Below are 15,046 nucleotides of genomic sequence, written 5' to 3' on the forward strand. Positions count from 1 at the left end.
AGATGGATGGGCAGATGAATAGATGATAGACAGGTGGATGGATAGATGGGTGGATGGATGGATGGGTGGACAGACAGGTGTATGGATGGGTGAATGGACAGATGGATGGGCAGATTAATAGATAATAGACATGTGGATGGATGGATAGATGGCTGGGTGGATGGATGGATGGATGGATGGATGGATGGATGGATGGATGGATTATGGACAGGTGGATGGGTAGATGGACGGATGGATGGAGAGATGGGTGGACAGATATATGGATGGAAGAATGAATGGGTGAGTGTATGGATGCAAGGACAGATGGATGGGTGGGTGGACAGATGAATGAATGGATGGGTGGACAGATGTATGGCTGGAAGGATGCATGGGCAGATGGATGGATGGGCGGATGAATGGATGATAGACGGGTGGATGGATGGATGGACAGATGATTAAATGGATGGGTGGATGGATGGATAGACAGATGGATGAATAGATGGATGTACGGATGGATGAATGATGGATGGGTGAATGGATGGACAGATGGATGATGGGTGGACAGATGAATTGATGGGTGGATGGATGGATGGATAAACAGGTGGACGGTTGGATTGACAGATTGATAGATGGATGTACAGATGGATGGATGGGTGGATGGACAGACAGATGGATTAATGGGTGGACAGATGAATGGATGGATAGATGGGTGGACAGATGTATAGATGGGTGGACGAATGAATGGATGATGGATGGGTGGATGGACGCACGTATGAATGGATAGATGTGTGGGTAGTGGATGAATGGAGGGGGTGCATGTGTGTTTTGTGTTGATGTGTGTTTACGTAGTGAGTACAGTAACCCCTTTTAGGAGCCTTTTTACAACAATCTATACTTGTTTTTGAATTGTTTTCCTACGTAAACATGATCTCGACTGTTGACTTTGACCATTTTTTTGCTTATACAGTGCATTATTGCCACCCTCATTTTCAGTGGTGCTGGCTTTTAAAGTATATTTCCTATTTGTTTTTCCCATATGGATTTAAAAAAAGAGTCTTTATTAAAGCATTAAAAGCCATGAACAAATCAACCAAGGAAGATCACAACATTACAGACTTTGATTTGAAGCAAAAATGTATTCGGAAATTGGACAAAAAGACTGTAAACTTAACAGCTTCAGTGAGGAAAAGAACTACAATCCCATGAAGCAGTGCAAACAGCATCATATTAAAAAGGTTATTAGTATTGTAAAATATGCATATATATAAAAATATTTACATACCGACTTGAGTACTTCATTTGTGGTGCTTCATGGGAGTAGGTAACGCTAAAGAGCTCCCATGGATTTTTATACAATAATGAAGTTTTTAAACACAGCTATTTTAAAAATAAGTTAAATTAACGGATTCATCAACAGGATATGCAATCGATTAACAGCCTAAGAACTAAAACAGGTCTGTCTTTTAAAAAAAATCAATTTCCCTATGGAGAGTTTTTCTTCCACAACTGACTCTTGCGCTCTGTTGCACCATGCACTTCACATTTAAGAAACTGTTTAAAATCACGTCTCAAGACACCTGTACTTGCTTTTTAATACTCCAAGCCTCTCTAGAAATATGTTAACAGACATTTATCAGTTAACCCTGAATCCATTTCAGTTTTTACCTTAAAGGGGTAGTTCACCCAATAATGATAATTTGATGTTTATTTGCTTACCCCCAGGGCATCCAAGATGTAGGTGACTTTGTTTCCTCAGCAGAACACAAACGAAGATTTTTAACAAAAACCGGTGCAGTCTGTCAGTCAAATAATGGCAGTCAATGGTTACCAAATCTTTAGAGGAAAGAAAAACATACACAGACAAATCCAAATTACACCCTGCGGCTCATGACGATACACTGATGTCCTAAGACACGAAACAATCGTTTTTTGTGAGAAACTGAACAGTATTTATATAATTTTTTTTACCTTTGATACACAGCCACGTCCATCTCTCCTGAGCACGAGTTTAGCTTTCGGATCGTTACATGTGAACGCGCTCTGGCGTGGTATACGCAAACGCCGGAAGCGATCTGTCGCGTGTATACGACACTCATTGTTTAAACAGTGCACACAGACTGTGGGTATAGCGGCTATTCAAAATGGTAATTACTTGCACTTATCCTGATTGTTCAAACCGATTTAAAGCTAAAAGATTACATTTGCTTGCGCAAACTCATCCGGGACTTTTAACCGATTTCCCCTGACGTCGTTTGCGTATACTACGCCAGAGCGCGTGCACATGTCACGAGCCGGATGCAAAGCTCGTGCTCAGGACAGATGGACGTGGCTGTGTATCAGAGGTAAAAAATGATATAAATACTGTTCAGTTTCTCACAAAAACCGACCGTTTCGTGTCTTAGGACATCAATGTATCGTCACGAGCCGCAGGGTGTAATTTGGATTTGTCTGTGCATGTTTTTGTTTACTTTTAAAGGTTTGGTGCCCATCCACCTCTATTATTTGGCTGGCAGACTGCACTGGTTTTTGTTAAAAATCTTCGTTTGTGTTCTGCTGAGGAAACAAAGTCACCTACATCTTGGATGCCCTGGGGGTAAGCAGATAAACATCAAATTTTCATTTTTGGGTGAACTATCCCTTTAAATTGCTTTTTATTCTACAGTATATACCTTGCTACCATCACAATAGCCAAGGAAGCTAGCGTAATATTAAACCACCAACCAACTACAGCTGACAGGCTTTCCTGTATTTGACCATCACACTGATGTTTTTCCTACAGGTGGCGCTGTGTTTCTCGCCGGTGGGCAGTAAGCTCAGGGTGCGCAGCAGGAAGTTTCCCGCGGTGGTCAACTGCACTGCCATCGACTGGTTCCACGAGTGGCCACAGGAGGCGCTGGAGTCGGTCAGCCTGAGGTTCCTGCAGGACATTGAGCACATCCAGGTGAGATGCCCATTAATTCAGAAATAGTACATCTTCCTCAAATGGTTTTATCATGATTTCCTCAATTCAAAGCACTGAAGGTCTCAGCTGGTTAGACAGACACACCTCTTTTACTGCAGTAATGCGTCTCAATGCCATGTAATGCATTTTTTTTCCTTAGGTGCCTGAAGTCATGAAGAACATAATTAGATTGGCCAAGCACTGTGCAGTCAGTTTCTGCATTATATTTCAGGGGGAAATGAAATGACTGTGACGACCTAGTAGTATGACATTTCCGGCAATATTCTGGTAATTATATTTCATGTATGAACTGCATTTTTCCACTGATCTAGCCAGAGGTAAAGGACTCGGTGAGTAAATTCATGGCCTACGTACATGTGAGTGTGAACAAGACCTCAAAAGACTACCTGGCCAACGAACGGCGGTACAACTACACCACGCCCAAGTCCTTCCTGGAGCAGATCAAGCTGTACGGGAACCTGTTGGCGCTTAAGAGGAAAGATCTGACCTCCAAGATGGAGCGACTGGAAAACGGCTTGGAGAAGCTCAACAGCACGACGGCTCAGGTGCGTCTCCTCTTCACCTGTTTAAAATCAGGTCCTCATCATGTGATGCTGATTAATTATAAACCCAGAGTTACTCGTTCAACACAGCATAATAAATGACAAGATAAATATCTAATGACTCACTGGCATTTACGGCTATTTGGCTGCCTCCACTGAACTAGATGCTCTTTCACCGCTTTCCTTAAAACAATTAAACACTTTTATTTATTATTATTTATTTTTTTTACATAATAATTGTAGAGTGTAGGTGAAACGGTTAAGAATAATTATATTCCAGAAGGTAAAGCGGGATGAGCATTAAAAGCATTAGAGTGAGTGCTTGCAGCTCTGCTATAAGATTCATTTCCATTCCATAAATTTATGCACCATTAGCTAATTTATGTTTTTTGTGGTCAGCACACATATTCTTCATTAATAGGTCCTCTTGAATGTAAATGAAACACATGCGCCTCACGTAAGGAGCCAGTAGGAGTCTGATGCAGTTTATGCTGGTGTTTTAAATGCGAGCGGCGTAGGATGGGCTTTAAGTGTTTTTCTTCCCAGCAAACGTAGTGCAGTCCCTGTCATTCTCTTGACTCTGTTAATGGAGCAGGTCTGTCAAAACATCACCCGAACAGCCCGCTGACTTCTTTTATTGATCTATGATTATTATGTTAGGAAAATGTCATTCTTTTCAAGTTATGTGGTTTTACAGTCTACTGTATAATTTTAGCTTGTAAGGTGAGATTACTACTACTGTTACTCAAACATACTATTAAGGATTTGATCCCATAACCCTGAGTATAGCAGATTTCAGCTTGTTTTCTTTCAGTTATCTTCGGTTTTGCATTTCTTTTTGAAACTGATTGATCGTAAGCCTCAAAAGACTTCAGTTTTTGAGTGAAAAAAAGCAGTATTTGTGGATAATCTTGTCAATATTCATTCAAAAACCAAAGAGCATAAACTCAGATCAATGAAGCCTACGATCAATCAGTTCCAAAAAGAAACAAAACCTGTGCTAATTTATAAGTAATTTTTGTAGCCCAGTCTTTTTTTAACCTGAAACAGCACAAGTGTAACATGGTAGGAAAAAAAAATAATGAAAAATGAATTTTTAATGATTTTTTTATTTTTCAAGAAAAAAGAAAATCCTTTCCTTTTTTTTAAACGATTGGAACACAACATGAGGATTAATAACATTATTAAATTAAGATAAAAACACTGTATGTAGCTACTATTATAATATAATATGTAAGACAAACAAAATAAATAAATATATAAATTTACAGTGCAAAAGTATTCATACCCCTTTATTTATTTTTTTTTCTACATCAATCTATACTCCATGCACCATAATGACAAAGCAAAAACAGAATTGTTTCAGCTTCGTAATTTATTAAAAACAAAAAAACTGAAGTGCATTGCGTAAGTATTCATAGCCTTAACTCAGTACTTACCTTTACAGCCTCAAGTCTTTTTGGGTATGGTGCAACATTTGGCAATTATCTGCCATTCTTCGCCTCACCTCTTCACCTCTCAAGCTCTGTCAGCTTGAATGGGGGCTGGCAGACAGGTTTCTCCACAAATATTTGATTGCGTTCAAGCCCAGGCTCTGGCTGTGCCACTCAAGGACATTAACAGAGTTGCCTATAAGCCACTCTTGTTGTGTGCTTAGAGTCATTGCCCTGTTGGAAGGTGAACATTCTGCCCAGTCTGAGGTTCTGAATGCTCTGTATTGTCAAGACTATCTCAATATATTGAGCTTTACTTCTACTCTGACGAGTCCCTCAGTCCCTGCTGCTGAAAAACAGGCCCACAGCATGAAGCTGCTACCAGCACACTTTATTTTTGTGATGGTACTCTGCAGGTGATGAGCAGTGCCTGGTTTCCTTCAAACATGATGCTTGGAATTAAGGTTCACCAGACCACAGAATCTTGTTTCTCACAGTCTGAGGGTCCTTTAGGTGCTTTTTTGCTAATTCCAAGTATGTTTTCATATATCCTTACTGAGAACAGGACTAGTTCTTGCCATACCACCATAAAGCCCAGATCAGTGAAGTGTTGCAGTGATATTTGTTCTTCTGTAAGTTTCTCACATCTCCACATATGATCATGGAGCTCAACTAGACTGACCATCAGGTTCTTGGTCACCACTCTAACCAAAGCACTTATCCATCGATTACTCAGTTTGGCCAGGAGGCCAGCTCTAGGAAGAGTCCTGGCTGTTTCAAACTTCTTCCATTAAGGGTAACAGAGACTACATGCATCTGTGAACCTTCAATGCAGTAGAATTTTTTCTAAACTCTTCCCCAGATGTGTAGCTTGATGCAGTCCTGTCTCTGATCTCTACACATGTTTTTTATTTTTATTTTTATTTTTTTATTATACCTCAGGGCTTGGTTTTTACTCTATGCATTTTGTTAGACATTTTATTAATACTTGTGTGCCTTTCCAAATCATACCCATTCAGTTGAATTTACCACATGTTAACTTCACTCAAAGTGTAGTAACATCTACAAGCAATATGAATGCTCCTGAGCTAAATTTCAACTGTCCCAGGTATGGGTATGAATACTTATGCAATGGAATCATTTAAGTTTTTTATTTTTAAAAATTTTCAAACCCTAGATTGATGTGGTAAAAAAAGGTATTTAAAGTAGTTTAACATAAGGAAGCAACATAACAAAATGTAAAAAATGTGTAAGGCTATCCTACTTAAATATATTAACTTAAACATATTTTCTTCCAACCTTAAACAATGAGAATGTCTTTTCAGGAATATTCAGAAATAATAATAATTAAAAAAAAACAGATGAAAATAGTAGTAAAGATTTAGTGAAGGTTTTCTGGCCTCAGACTATCATAGAGACTAGCAACCACATAGCAACACCTTGGCAACCAGCCACAACAGCCTAGCAACATGCCGGTGACTTTTGCATGAGTGACACGGTTCACATTTTCTTCAGCAAATCTCCTCATTAGCCATAATTGTGTTCTCGGCTACACTGTGCTAATTATTATGACTCAGACATTATGACTTATCTGTCGTGTCCTTCTGTTTGAGCCGCTTTATGCTTTCTGACGCATTAATCCCACCAGGGCAGACCTGCTCGAACGCGCAGGTAATGGCTTCAGCGCTTCATCCTCGTCCCTCCACCCTTCAGTGGAACAAGCTATCAGAAAGCTCATTTGTGCACTGAGATTGAGCTTGCTAGCGACGGGAGGGGAAAATGTAAAATCACAATTCACACATAGGTGAGATACATCCGATTGTGATGTTAGCCATCAACACCCACCAGCATAACCTCTTTACATTAGCGATGAGAGGAGAGCCGGCCTGGCTAGAAATCAAAATTAAAAGTAGCTGTTAATGAGGCAGAAAGTTTATTGGTGCTGTTCCAGGCTGCTTTATTGAGGTGGGACCCCGTATCATGTAATTAGCAGAGAGCGGATATCAATTCAAGCTAGTTGGTCCCTGCCCACATTTGGGGGTGTAGAGGTGGTTTTATTCATTTTATAGCCACTCATTAAGCGTTTCATGTCTAAATGAGAATCTGCGCTGTTTTTCTTTGCTCACAATAAGCACGTTTATGATGTAACCTTCAGTTGATGGAGATCAGTCCATCTTTATGGAGATGATAACTGTGCATTGGACTCAATCGTCTATTATCTAAGAGTTCTTTCGTCTTTTCATCTCAAATGGTCTCTTTTAAGATGATTTACGATATTTTAACAATGCAATATTAGGCTTGTGCTCTTTGATGTGAGCTTGTGAAGACGATCTGCTCTCTCTGACTGAAGAGGATCATTATAGGCGTTTCATGTAGTTTGAGGAGCAGAGAGGGAGAAACTTCCACCAAGAGCTGTAAGAGCGCTGTCTGACTGTGCTTTCTGGGCAATTAGTCCTCCGTCGTCTTTACCTCCTATTCATCAGTTTAATTACCCACATGATAGCAACTTGATTTTGTGGGTATTGTAGGGTTTTGCTACCCGAGGGCAGTTCATCCCTGACGTCTCGTTTTCTTAAGGCTAATCAGCTCATTTGGAGGCTGGAGAAAGGAAGCAGATTCGAGAGGAGTTTGGGATTGCTGTAGAACAGCCGTATTTGACTGTTTGTTTGCTTCACCAGCCACGTTGCTTCGGATTGCGTCTGACAACAGTTTTCAGCTAATTGCGTATTTCGCCCAGTTTTCTCTCTCTCCCAGTTGGACTTTGTTTGAATAAGTGCCAGTAGCTGAACGCATTGTGACGTGTGAAAACAGAAATAGTTTATTAAAAATGCTCATCCCTCATATCTCTGTGAACAGTACATCTTCACAATCGAGTGATTGTCATTTATCAATTAAAACTTTGAACGCTCATTTCTCTGATAACATCACTAATATGATTTAACAATGAGACTAGAACAAAAACAAATATGCTGTTATTCAGAACAACTGCTGATGCAATTAGCTGATAACTGCAAGTTCATTAGCTTCCTGAACTAAATTTAATAGGGAATAAATACAGCGCATATAATATTATGATGGCACTTTATAATGAGGTTCTATAGGTTACACATTAGTTAATACATTAGGTATCATGAACAGTATTTTTACACCACTTAAAACATCTTACATTCCCTGTCATTGACAAAGTATGTTTAAAGTACATGTTATTTGGCAACATGCTTGAACAAAAGTGAACATTTCTGATGATTTTTCCTCAGACTTGAAAAATCTTGTGTGTTGTGTGTGTGTATATATATTGAGGTCAAAAGTTTACATACACCTTGCAGAATCTGCAAAATGTTAATTTAAAAAAAAAAACATGTTTTTTTTATTTAGTACTGACTTGATTAAGATATTTCACATATGATTTTGAGATCCACCTTTTTACACTGAGGACAACTGAGGGATTATTACAATGCAATGCAAATATTACAGAAGCTTCAAACGCTCACTGATGCTCTAAGGAAAAATTATGCATTAAGAGCCAGGGGTGTAAACTTTTGAACAGAATGAAGATGTGTAAATTTTTCTTATTTTGCCTAAATATCATATTTTTTCATTTGGTAGTGTCTTTTAGAAGCTATAGAAGATACTTACATGTTTTCCAGAAGACAAAATAAGTAAAATTTAAACTGATCTTCAGTGTCAACATTTTTTTTACCCCCAGCTCTTAATGCGTCGTGTTTCCTTCTGAAGCATCAATGAGCATTTGAACCATCTGTAATAGTTGCATATGAGTCCCTCAGTTGTCCTCAATGTGAAAAGATGGATCTCAAAATCATACAGTCATTGTTGGAAAGGGCCGAAATACACAAAAATGCTGAAAAACCAAATAATTTTATATGATTTCTCTTTTATTTTGGTCAATTGGCAATATAGTGTATGTGTCTCAGTGTTGTGTTTTTCTTTCTCTTAGGTGGACGATCTTAAGGCCAAGCTGGCGGCACAGGAAGTGGAGCTGAAGCTGAAGAACGAGAGCGCGGATAAACTGATCCAGGTTGTGGGTGTGGAGACAGAGAAGGTGGCGCGGGAGAAGGCGGTGGCTGATGAAGAGGAGCAGAAAGTGGCTTGCATCGCTGTGGAGGTGACACGCAAACAAAGAGACTGTGAGGAGGACCTAGCTAAAGCCGAACCCGCGCTCATAGCGGCACAAGAGGCTCTAAACACTCTCAACAAGGTCCGATTTCACCATACATGTGCATTATTAACAATGTATTCACATATACTGTATATATACTGTGTATATATATATACAGGGGTTGGACAATGAAACTGAAACACCTGGTTTTAGACCACAGTTAGTATGGTGTTGGGCCTCCTTTTTTTGGCCAATAGAGCATTTCGTCTTTGGAATTGTCATATACAAGTCCTGCACAGCTGCCAAAGGCATTTTGAGCCATTCTCCTCTTGCAGATCAGGGGTCAGGTCACTATATGATTCTGGTGTAGGAAAATGTTATCTAACTCGCTCCTCCAAAACACCCCAAAGTGGCACAATAATATTCAGATCTGGTGACTATGCATGCCATGGGAGATATCCAACTTCACTTTTCTTGTTCATCAGACCACTCTGTCACCTGTCTTGCTGTGTGTACTGGTGCATTATCATCCTGATACATGGTACCACCTTCAGAGTACAATGTCTGAACCATTGGGTGCACATAGTCAACGTTCACACCTGTTCTTACTGGTGGAATGTGCAATCAGTGAAGATTGGCCACCAGGCTGCAAAAATATAGCCATGAAACCTCCAACATTAAATTGGCCAGTGTTTCAGTTTCATTGTCCAACCCCTGTATATATATAGTGAGGAAAAAAAAAATTTATCCCCTGATGATTTTGTATGTTTGCCCACGTAAAAGAACCACAACAAAGAAATGAACAGTATGATTTTAATGGTAGGATTATTTGAACAGTCAGAGACTGAATAAAAAAAAAAAAAGAAATTCATAAAAACGCATTTCAAAAAAGTTATAAATTGATTTGCATTTTAATGAGTGAAATAAGTATTTGACCCCTTCGCAAAACATGACTTAGTACTTGGTGGCAAAACCCTTGTTGGCAATCACAAAGGTCAGACATTTCTTGTAGTTGGCCACCAGGTTTGTACACATCTCAGGAGGGATTTTGTCCCACTCCTCTTTGTAGATCCTCTCCAAGTCATTAAGGTTTTGAGGCTGACGTTTGGCAACTCGAACCTTCAGCTCCCTCCACAGATTTTCTATGGAATTAAGGTCTGGAGACTGGCTAGGCCACTGCAGAATCTTAATGTTCTTCTTCTTGAGCCACTCCTTTGTTGCCTTGGCCATGTGTGTTAGGTCATTGTCATGCTGGTTCTCACCCAAGATTTGATGGTACATGGCCCTGTGCATCGTCCTTTTGATCCGGTGCAGTTGTCCTGTCCCATTAGCAGAAAAACAGCCTTGTGTAGGTCTACAATCTTGTCCCTGACATCCTTGGACAGCTCTTTGGTCTTGGCCATGATGGAGAGTTTGGAATCTGATTGATTGATTGCTTCTGTGGACAGGTGTCTTTCATACAGGTAACAAGCTGAGATTAGGAGCACTCCCTATAAGAGAGAGCTCCTAATCTCAGTTTATTACCTGTATAAAAGACATCTGAGAGCCAGAAATCTTGCTGATTGATAGGGGATCAAATACTTTTTTCACTCATTAAAAAGCAAATTGATTTATAATTTTTTGAAATGCGTTGCTCTGGATTTTGTTGTTATTCTGTCTCTCACTGTTCAAATAAACCTACCATTAAAATTATAGACTCATGATTTCTTTGTCAGTGGACAAACGTACAAAATCAGTAGGGGATCAAATAGTTTCCCTTACTATATATATATATATATATATATATATATAATGTATGATCTCTCTTATTTTGTTACAATTATTCACAGATTCTGCAAGCTTTTGCATGCCACTGTACATATAGAGGGCATGTATGCTGAATGTAAAGCTTGTTTTGACTCTTCTTGTTTTTTAGAACAATCTGACGGAGCTAAAATCTTTTGGCTCTCCTGTAGCCGCCGTAACAAATGTCACAGCCGCTGTGATGGTCCTCTGTGCCCCCGGTGGGCGCGTTCCCAAGGACCGCAGCTGGAAGGCCGCTAAAGTGATGATGGCTAAGGTGGATGCTTTCCTCGACTCCTTGATCAATTTCAAAAAGGAAGACATCCACGAGAACTGTCTCAAGGCCATCCAGCCGTACCTGCAGGACCCAGACTTCAAGCCTGAGCTGATAGCAGCCAAATCCAATGCGGCGGCCGGCCTCTGCTCTTGGGTCATCAACATTGTGACGTTTTATGAGGTTTACTGTGAGGTCGAGCCTAAGAGACAAGCCCTGAGCAAAGCCAACGCAGAACTCGCTGCTGCGCAGGAGAAACTCTCTGTCATCAAGGCAAAAATTAATGTAAGTAGTTTTGTACATTCCATGTTACATGTTCTGATTACTCTGATTACTTTATTGCATATATGTGACCTAAAATATTGATGTAGATAAAAATCGATGTCCCTATTTATTTATTTATTTGTTTGTTTGTTTGTATCACCTTTAGTTTTTGCAGATATGCTTTCATTTTTTTAAGTAGCTTGTGATTAAAACTTCATTACCCCTGTTTTGTCTTATGACATCCTCTGTCTGTGTTGTTCCCCTGACAGCAACTTAATGAGAACTTGGCGAAGCTGACGGCGAAGTTTGAGAAAGCCACAGCAGACAAGCTGCGGTGCCAACAGGAGGCTGAGACCACGGCGCGCACCATCGCTCTCGCCAACCGCCTAGTGAGTCTCCGAACGCATCAACACCACATTAAACCCAGAGCTGCTGCTTCCTGTCTTAATTAAGAAAAAAATAGATGAGCCAGCGAAACAGAAAAAATCCTGAATATTAATTAAAATGCAGCAAACCCCCAGAATAAGTCATTTATGCTGTCCATTTAAGCGTGCAGCAATACTAAGTCAGCAGGAAATCACACAAACAAACACGTGCAGCAGCGCTAGCTTTGCCTGAAGCGCACCGGCTGGAGTTATTCATTACAATGATTGTTTGATCCAGGAATAATTGTGCGTTGTACAGCAGTGATCTGGCAGTGACCTGAACATGTGTGCGGGTTTTGGTGTTGACCAAGGGTGAAAGGTCAAGTGTGTCATTTCCACACCACTGCCGGCAGCAGACAGAATCACACAAATAATGTCGGTTTTCAGAATAAGTTGTTGCTGTTCAAGCAAACACAGCAGTGTTAAAAACGCCACAGGCTTTACACTCGAGGAAATCAATAAAGAATGGTTATTTCAAGTGTAAACTAGAAATAAGAGAAATAGTTTTAGCATCAAAATAATTACATACAGCACCTTTAAAGATCTGGGCTGGAAACCAAAAGGTTGAACTTTATATTAAACTCCATTAGTGCTGTTCACTTTGTCAGTGGCACTGATTCCAGAAGTATTTTTCGTATTTGTTTTTTCCCATAGGGATTTAAAAGCCTTGCTTAAACCATTGTAAGACATGAACCAAACAACCAAACAAACCAACAAGCGACAAGGAGGATCACAACATTACAAACTACAATCCCATAAAGCACTGCAAATGAGATGAAATGCAAATTACACCAAATAAAAAATAATGGTAAAATTTATGAAACTAGTAATTTAAAGTTGTTTTATATACATATTAGTTATTTCACATAAAATACATTAATATATAGTCCACAAGAGAAAATAATAGCTGATTTTATAAAAATGATAAAAAATTACATACACTTGATTCTTAATCTGTGTTGATACCTAAATAATCCACAGCTGTTTTTTTTTTTTTTTTTTTTGGTTGGTTGGTTGGTTTGTTGGTTTAGTGACAGTTGTTCATGAGTCCCTTTTTTGTCCTGAACAGTAAAATTGCCCGCTGTTCCTCCTTTAGGTCCTCCTTTAGGTCCTACAAATTCTGTGGTTTTTCAGCATTTTTGTGTATTTGAACCCTACACACTGAGGGCAACTGAGAGACTTATGTGCAACAATTACAGAAGGTTCAAACGCTCACTGATGCTCCAAAAGGAAAAAACATGCATTAAGAGCCAGGGGTGTAAACTTTTGATCGAAATGAGGACGTGTACATTTTTGTTATTTTGCCTAAATATGCCCTTCAGAAGCTACAGAAGATACATGTTCCCTAGAAGACAAAATAAGATACATTTACCCTGATCTTCGAATTCAAAAAGTTTTCACCCCCTGCTCGAGTAAGCATTTGAACTTTCTGTAATAGTTGCATATGAGTCCCTCAGTCCCTACACAAAAATGCTGATAAACCACTGAATTTATGGGACCTGAAGGATTTTTCTGAAGAACAGTGGGCAGTTTAACTGTTCAGGAATTGCTAGAATTACTGTGATTCTAAGTTTTAAGTTTCTGAATAATAGAAACAGCTCACGACACAGCATTTAATTGAATACTTATTATTAATACTTAGTGTTTTGAATAATATTGTCAGACTCATGGATTTGTGTGTTTAGGTTGGAGGTCTGGCGTCGGAGAATGTGCGCTGGGCCGAGGCGGTGAAGAGCTTCAGGCTTCAGGAGAGCACTCTGTGTGGAGACGTGCTCCTCATCACTGCATTCATCTCCTATCTGGGTTATTTCACCAAACGTTACCGCCTGGAGCTGATGGACAACAGCTGGAGGCCGTACCTGAGCCAGCTTAAGGTCTGTCAACATCTCAACCCGCCGGCTATGCTAAAAACGATTTTATGATGTTTAAGATGAACGGAATAATAATTTAAATGTGTCTGATTAAGGCCAGTCTTGCTTACATTTGAAATCTAACGCATAATTTATTCCTCTGTTAATCAGTGTCATGTTATTGTGAGGTGATTGGGTGAGTGTCATTGCTCTTCCCGCAGGTGCCGATCCCGGTGACTCCGGGTCTGGACCCACTGACCATGATGACGGACGATGCTGACATTGCCGCCTGGCAGAACGAAGGTCTGCCGGCGGACCGGATGTCGACTGAGAACGCCACCATCCTCACCAGCTGCGAGCGATGGCCACTTATGGTGGATCCGCAGCTGCAGGGAATCAAATGGATCAAAAACAAATACGGAGAAGACCTGCGGATCATCAGGATCGGGCAGAGAGGGTAAAACAAGCCTTACGTCTGCATAGACACCATATCTGCTTAACCTGATTCATTACTGATGTCTGCTTTACTCCATGTGTGTGTTAATGCAGATATCTGGACTCCATCGAGAGAGCGTTATCTGTAGGTGAAGTCGTCCTCATTGAGAATTTGGAGGAGGCGGTGGATCCAGTGCTCGGTCCGCTACTCGGACGCGAAACCATAAAGAAAGGACGGTGAGATTGTTTAAATGCAGTTGTTAGTCATGTTTATTATTAATAATGGTGAAAACATCTATACAATTATTTTATTAAGGCCAAACATCACGGTGAGTATGGGCGAAATATTAATAGATAGTACCATATTAACTCAGCTGATTAATCACAGTACATTAAGATAAACTGATTTATAGTAGAAGTTTTCTGAAATTATATTTAAAAAATATGCAAATTATGCATTAGTTAATTATATACATTATTTCACAAAAAGTGAGGACACCCTCACAATACAGCAACCATTTTAGTATATCTTCTCATGGGATAATACTATAGAAATAAAACTTGGATGTATTTTAGAGTAGTCAATGTGCAGCTTGTAAAGCAGTATAGATTTACTGTCCCCTGAAAATTACTCAACATACAGCCATTATTGTCAAAATAGCTGGCAACAAAAAGTGAGTGCACCCTAAGTGAACTTAGTCAAAAGTGTCATATTGTGTTAGCACCATTGTTATCTGGCACTGCCTTTATCATCCTGGGCATGGAATTGACCAGAGCTGCACAGGTTGTTGCTGGGAACCTCTTCCACTCCTCACAGAGCTGCTGGACGTTAGACACATGGTGCTTCTCCACCTTCCACTTGAGGATGCCCCACAGGCGCTTAATAGGGTTCAGGTCTTGAGACATACTTGGCCACCCCATCACCTTCACCTTCAGCTTCCTCAGTAAGACAGTTGTCATCTTGGTGGTGTGTTTAGGATCAT

At 39.9% G+C, this 15,046-nt stretch overlaps 1 protein-coding gene across 1 annotated transcript in view; it reads left to right on the plus strand.

The window, feature by feature from the left end:
• Nucleotides 1-15,046, plus strand: part of dnah9 (dynein, axonemal, heavy chain 9) — a 129,381-nt gene that overhangs the window by 73,319 nt on the left and 41,016 nt on the right. Inside the window, exons 47-54 of the mRNA XM_073828970.1 lie at nt 2,759-2,920; nt 3,253-3,486; nt 8,872-9,132; nt 10,949-11,374; nt 11,623-11,742; nt 13,464-13,652; nt 13,850-14,085; nt 14,178-14,300. Of these exons, the coding sequence (XP_073685071.1) occupies nt 2,759-2,920; nt 3,253-3,486; nt 8,872-9,132; nt 10,949-11,374; nt 11,623-11,742; nt 13,464-13,652; nt 13,850-14,085; nt 14,178-14,300 (1,751 nt within the window). The remainder of the gene's footprint in view (nt 1-2,758; nt 2,921-3,252; nt 3,487-8,871; nt 9,133-10,948; nt 11,375-11,622; nt 11,743-13,463; nt 13,653-13,849; nt 14,086-14,177; nt 14,301-15,046) is intronic.

The sequence above is a fragment of the Garra rufa genome, chromosome 22, assembly GCF_049309525.1.
Source record: "Garra rufa chromosome 22, GarRuf1.0, whole genome shotgun sequence".
Classification (NCBI taxonomy): domain Eukaryota; kingdom Metazoa; phylum Chordata; class Actinopteri; order Cypriniformes; family Cyprinidae; genus Garra; species Garra rufa.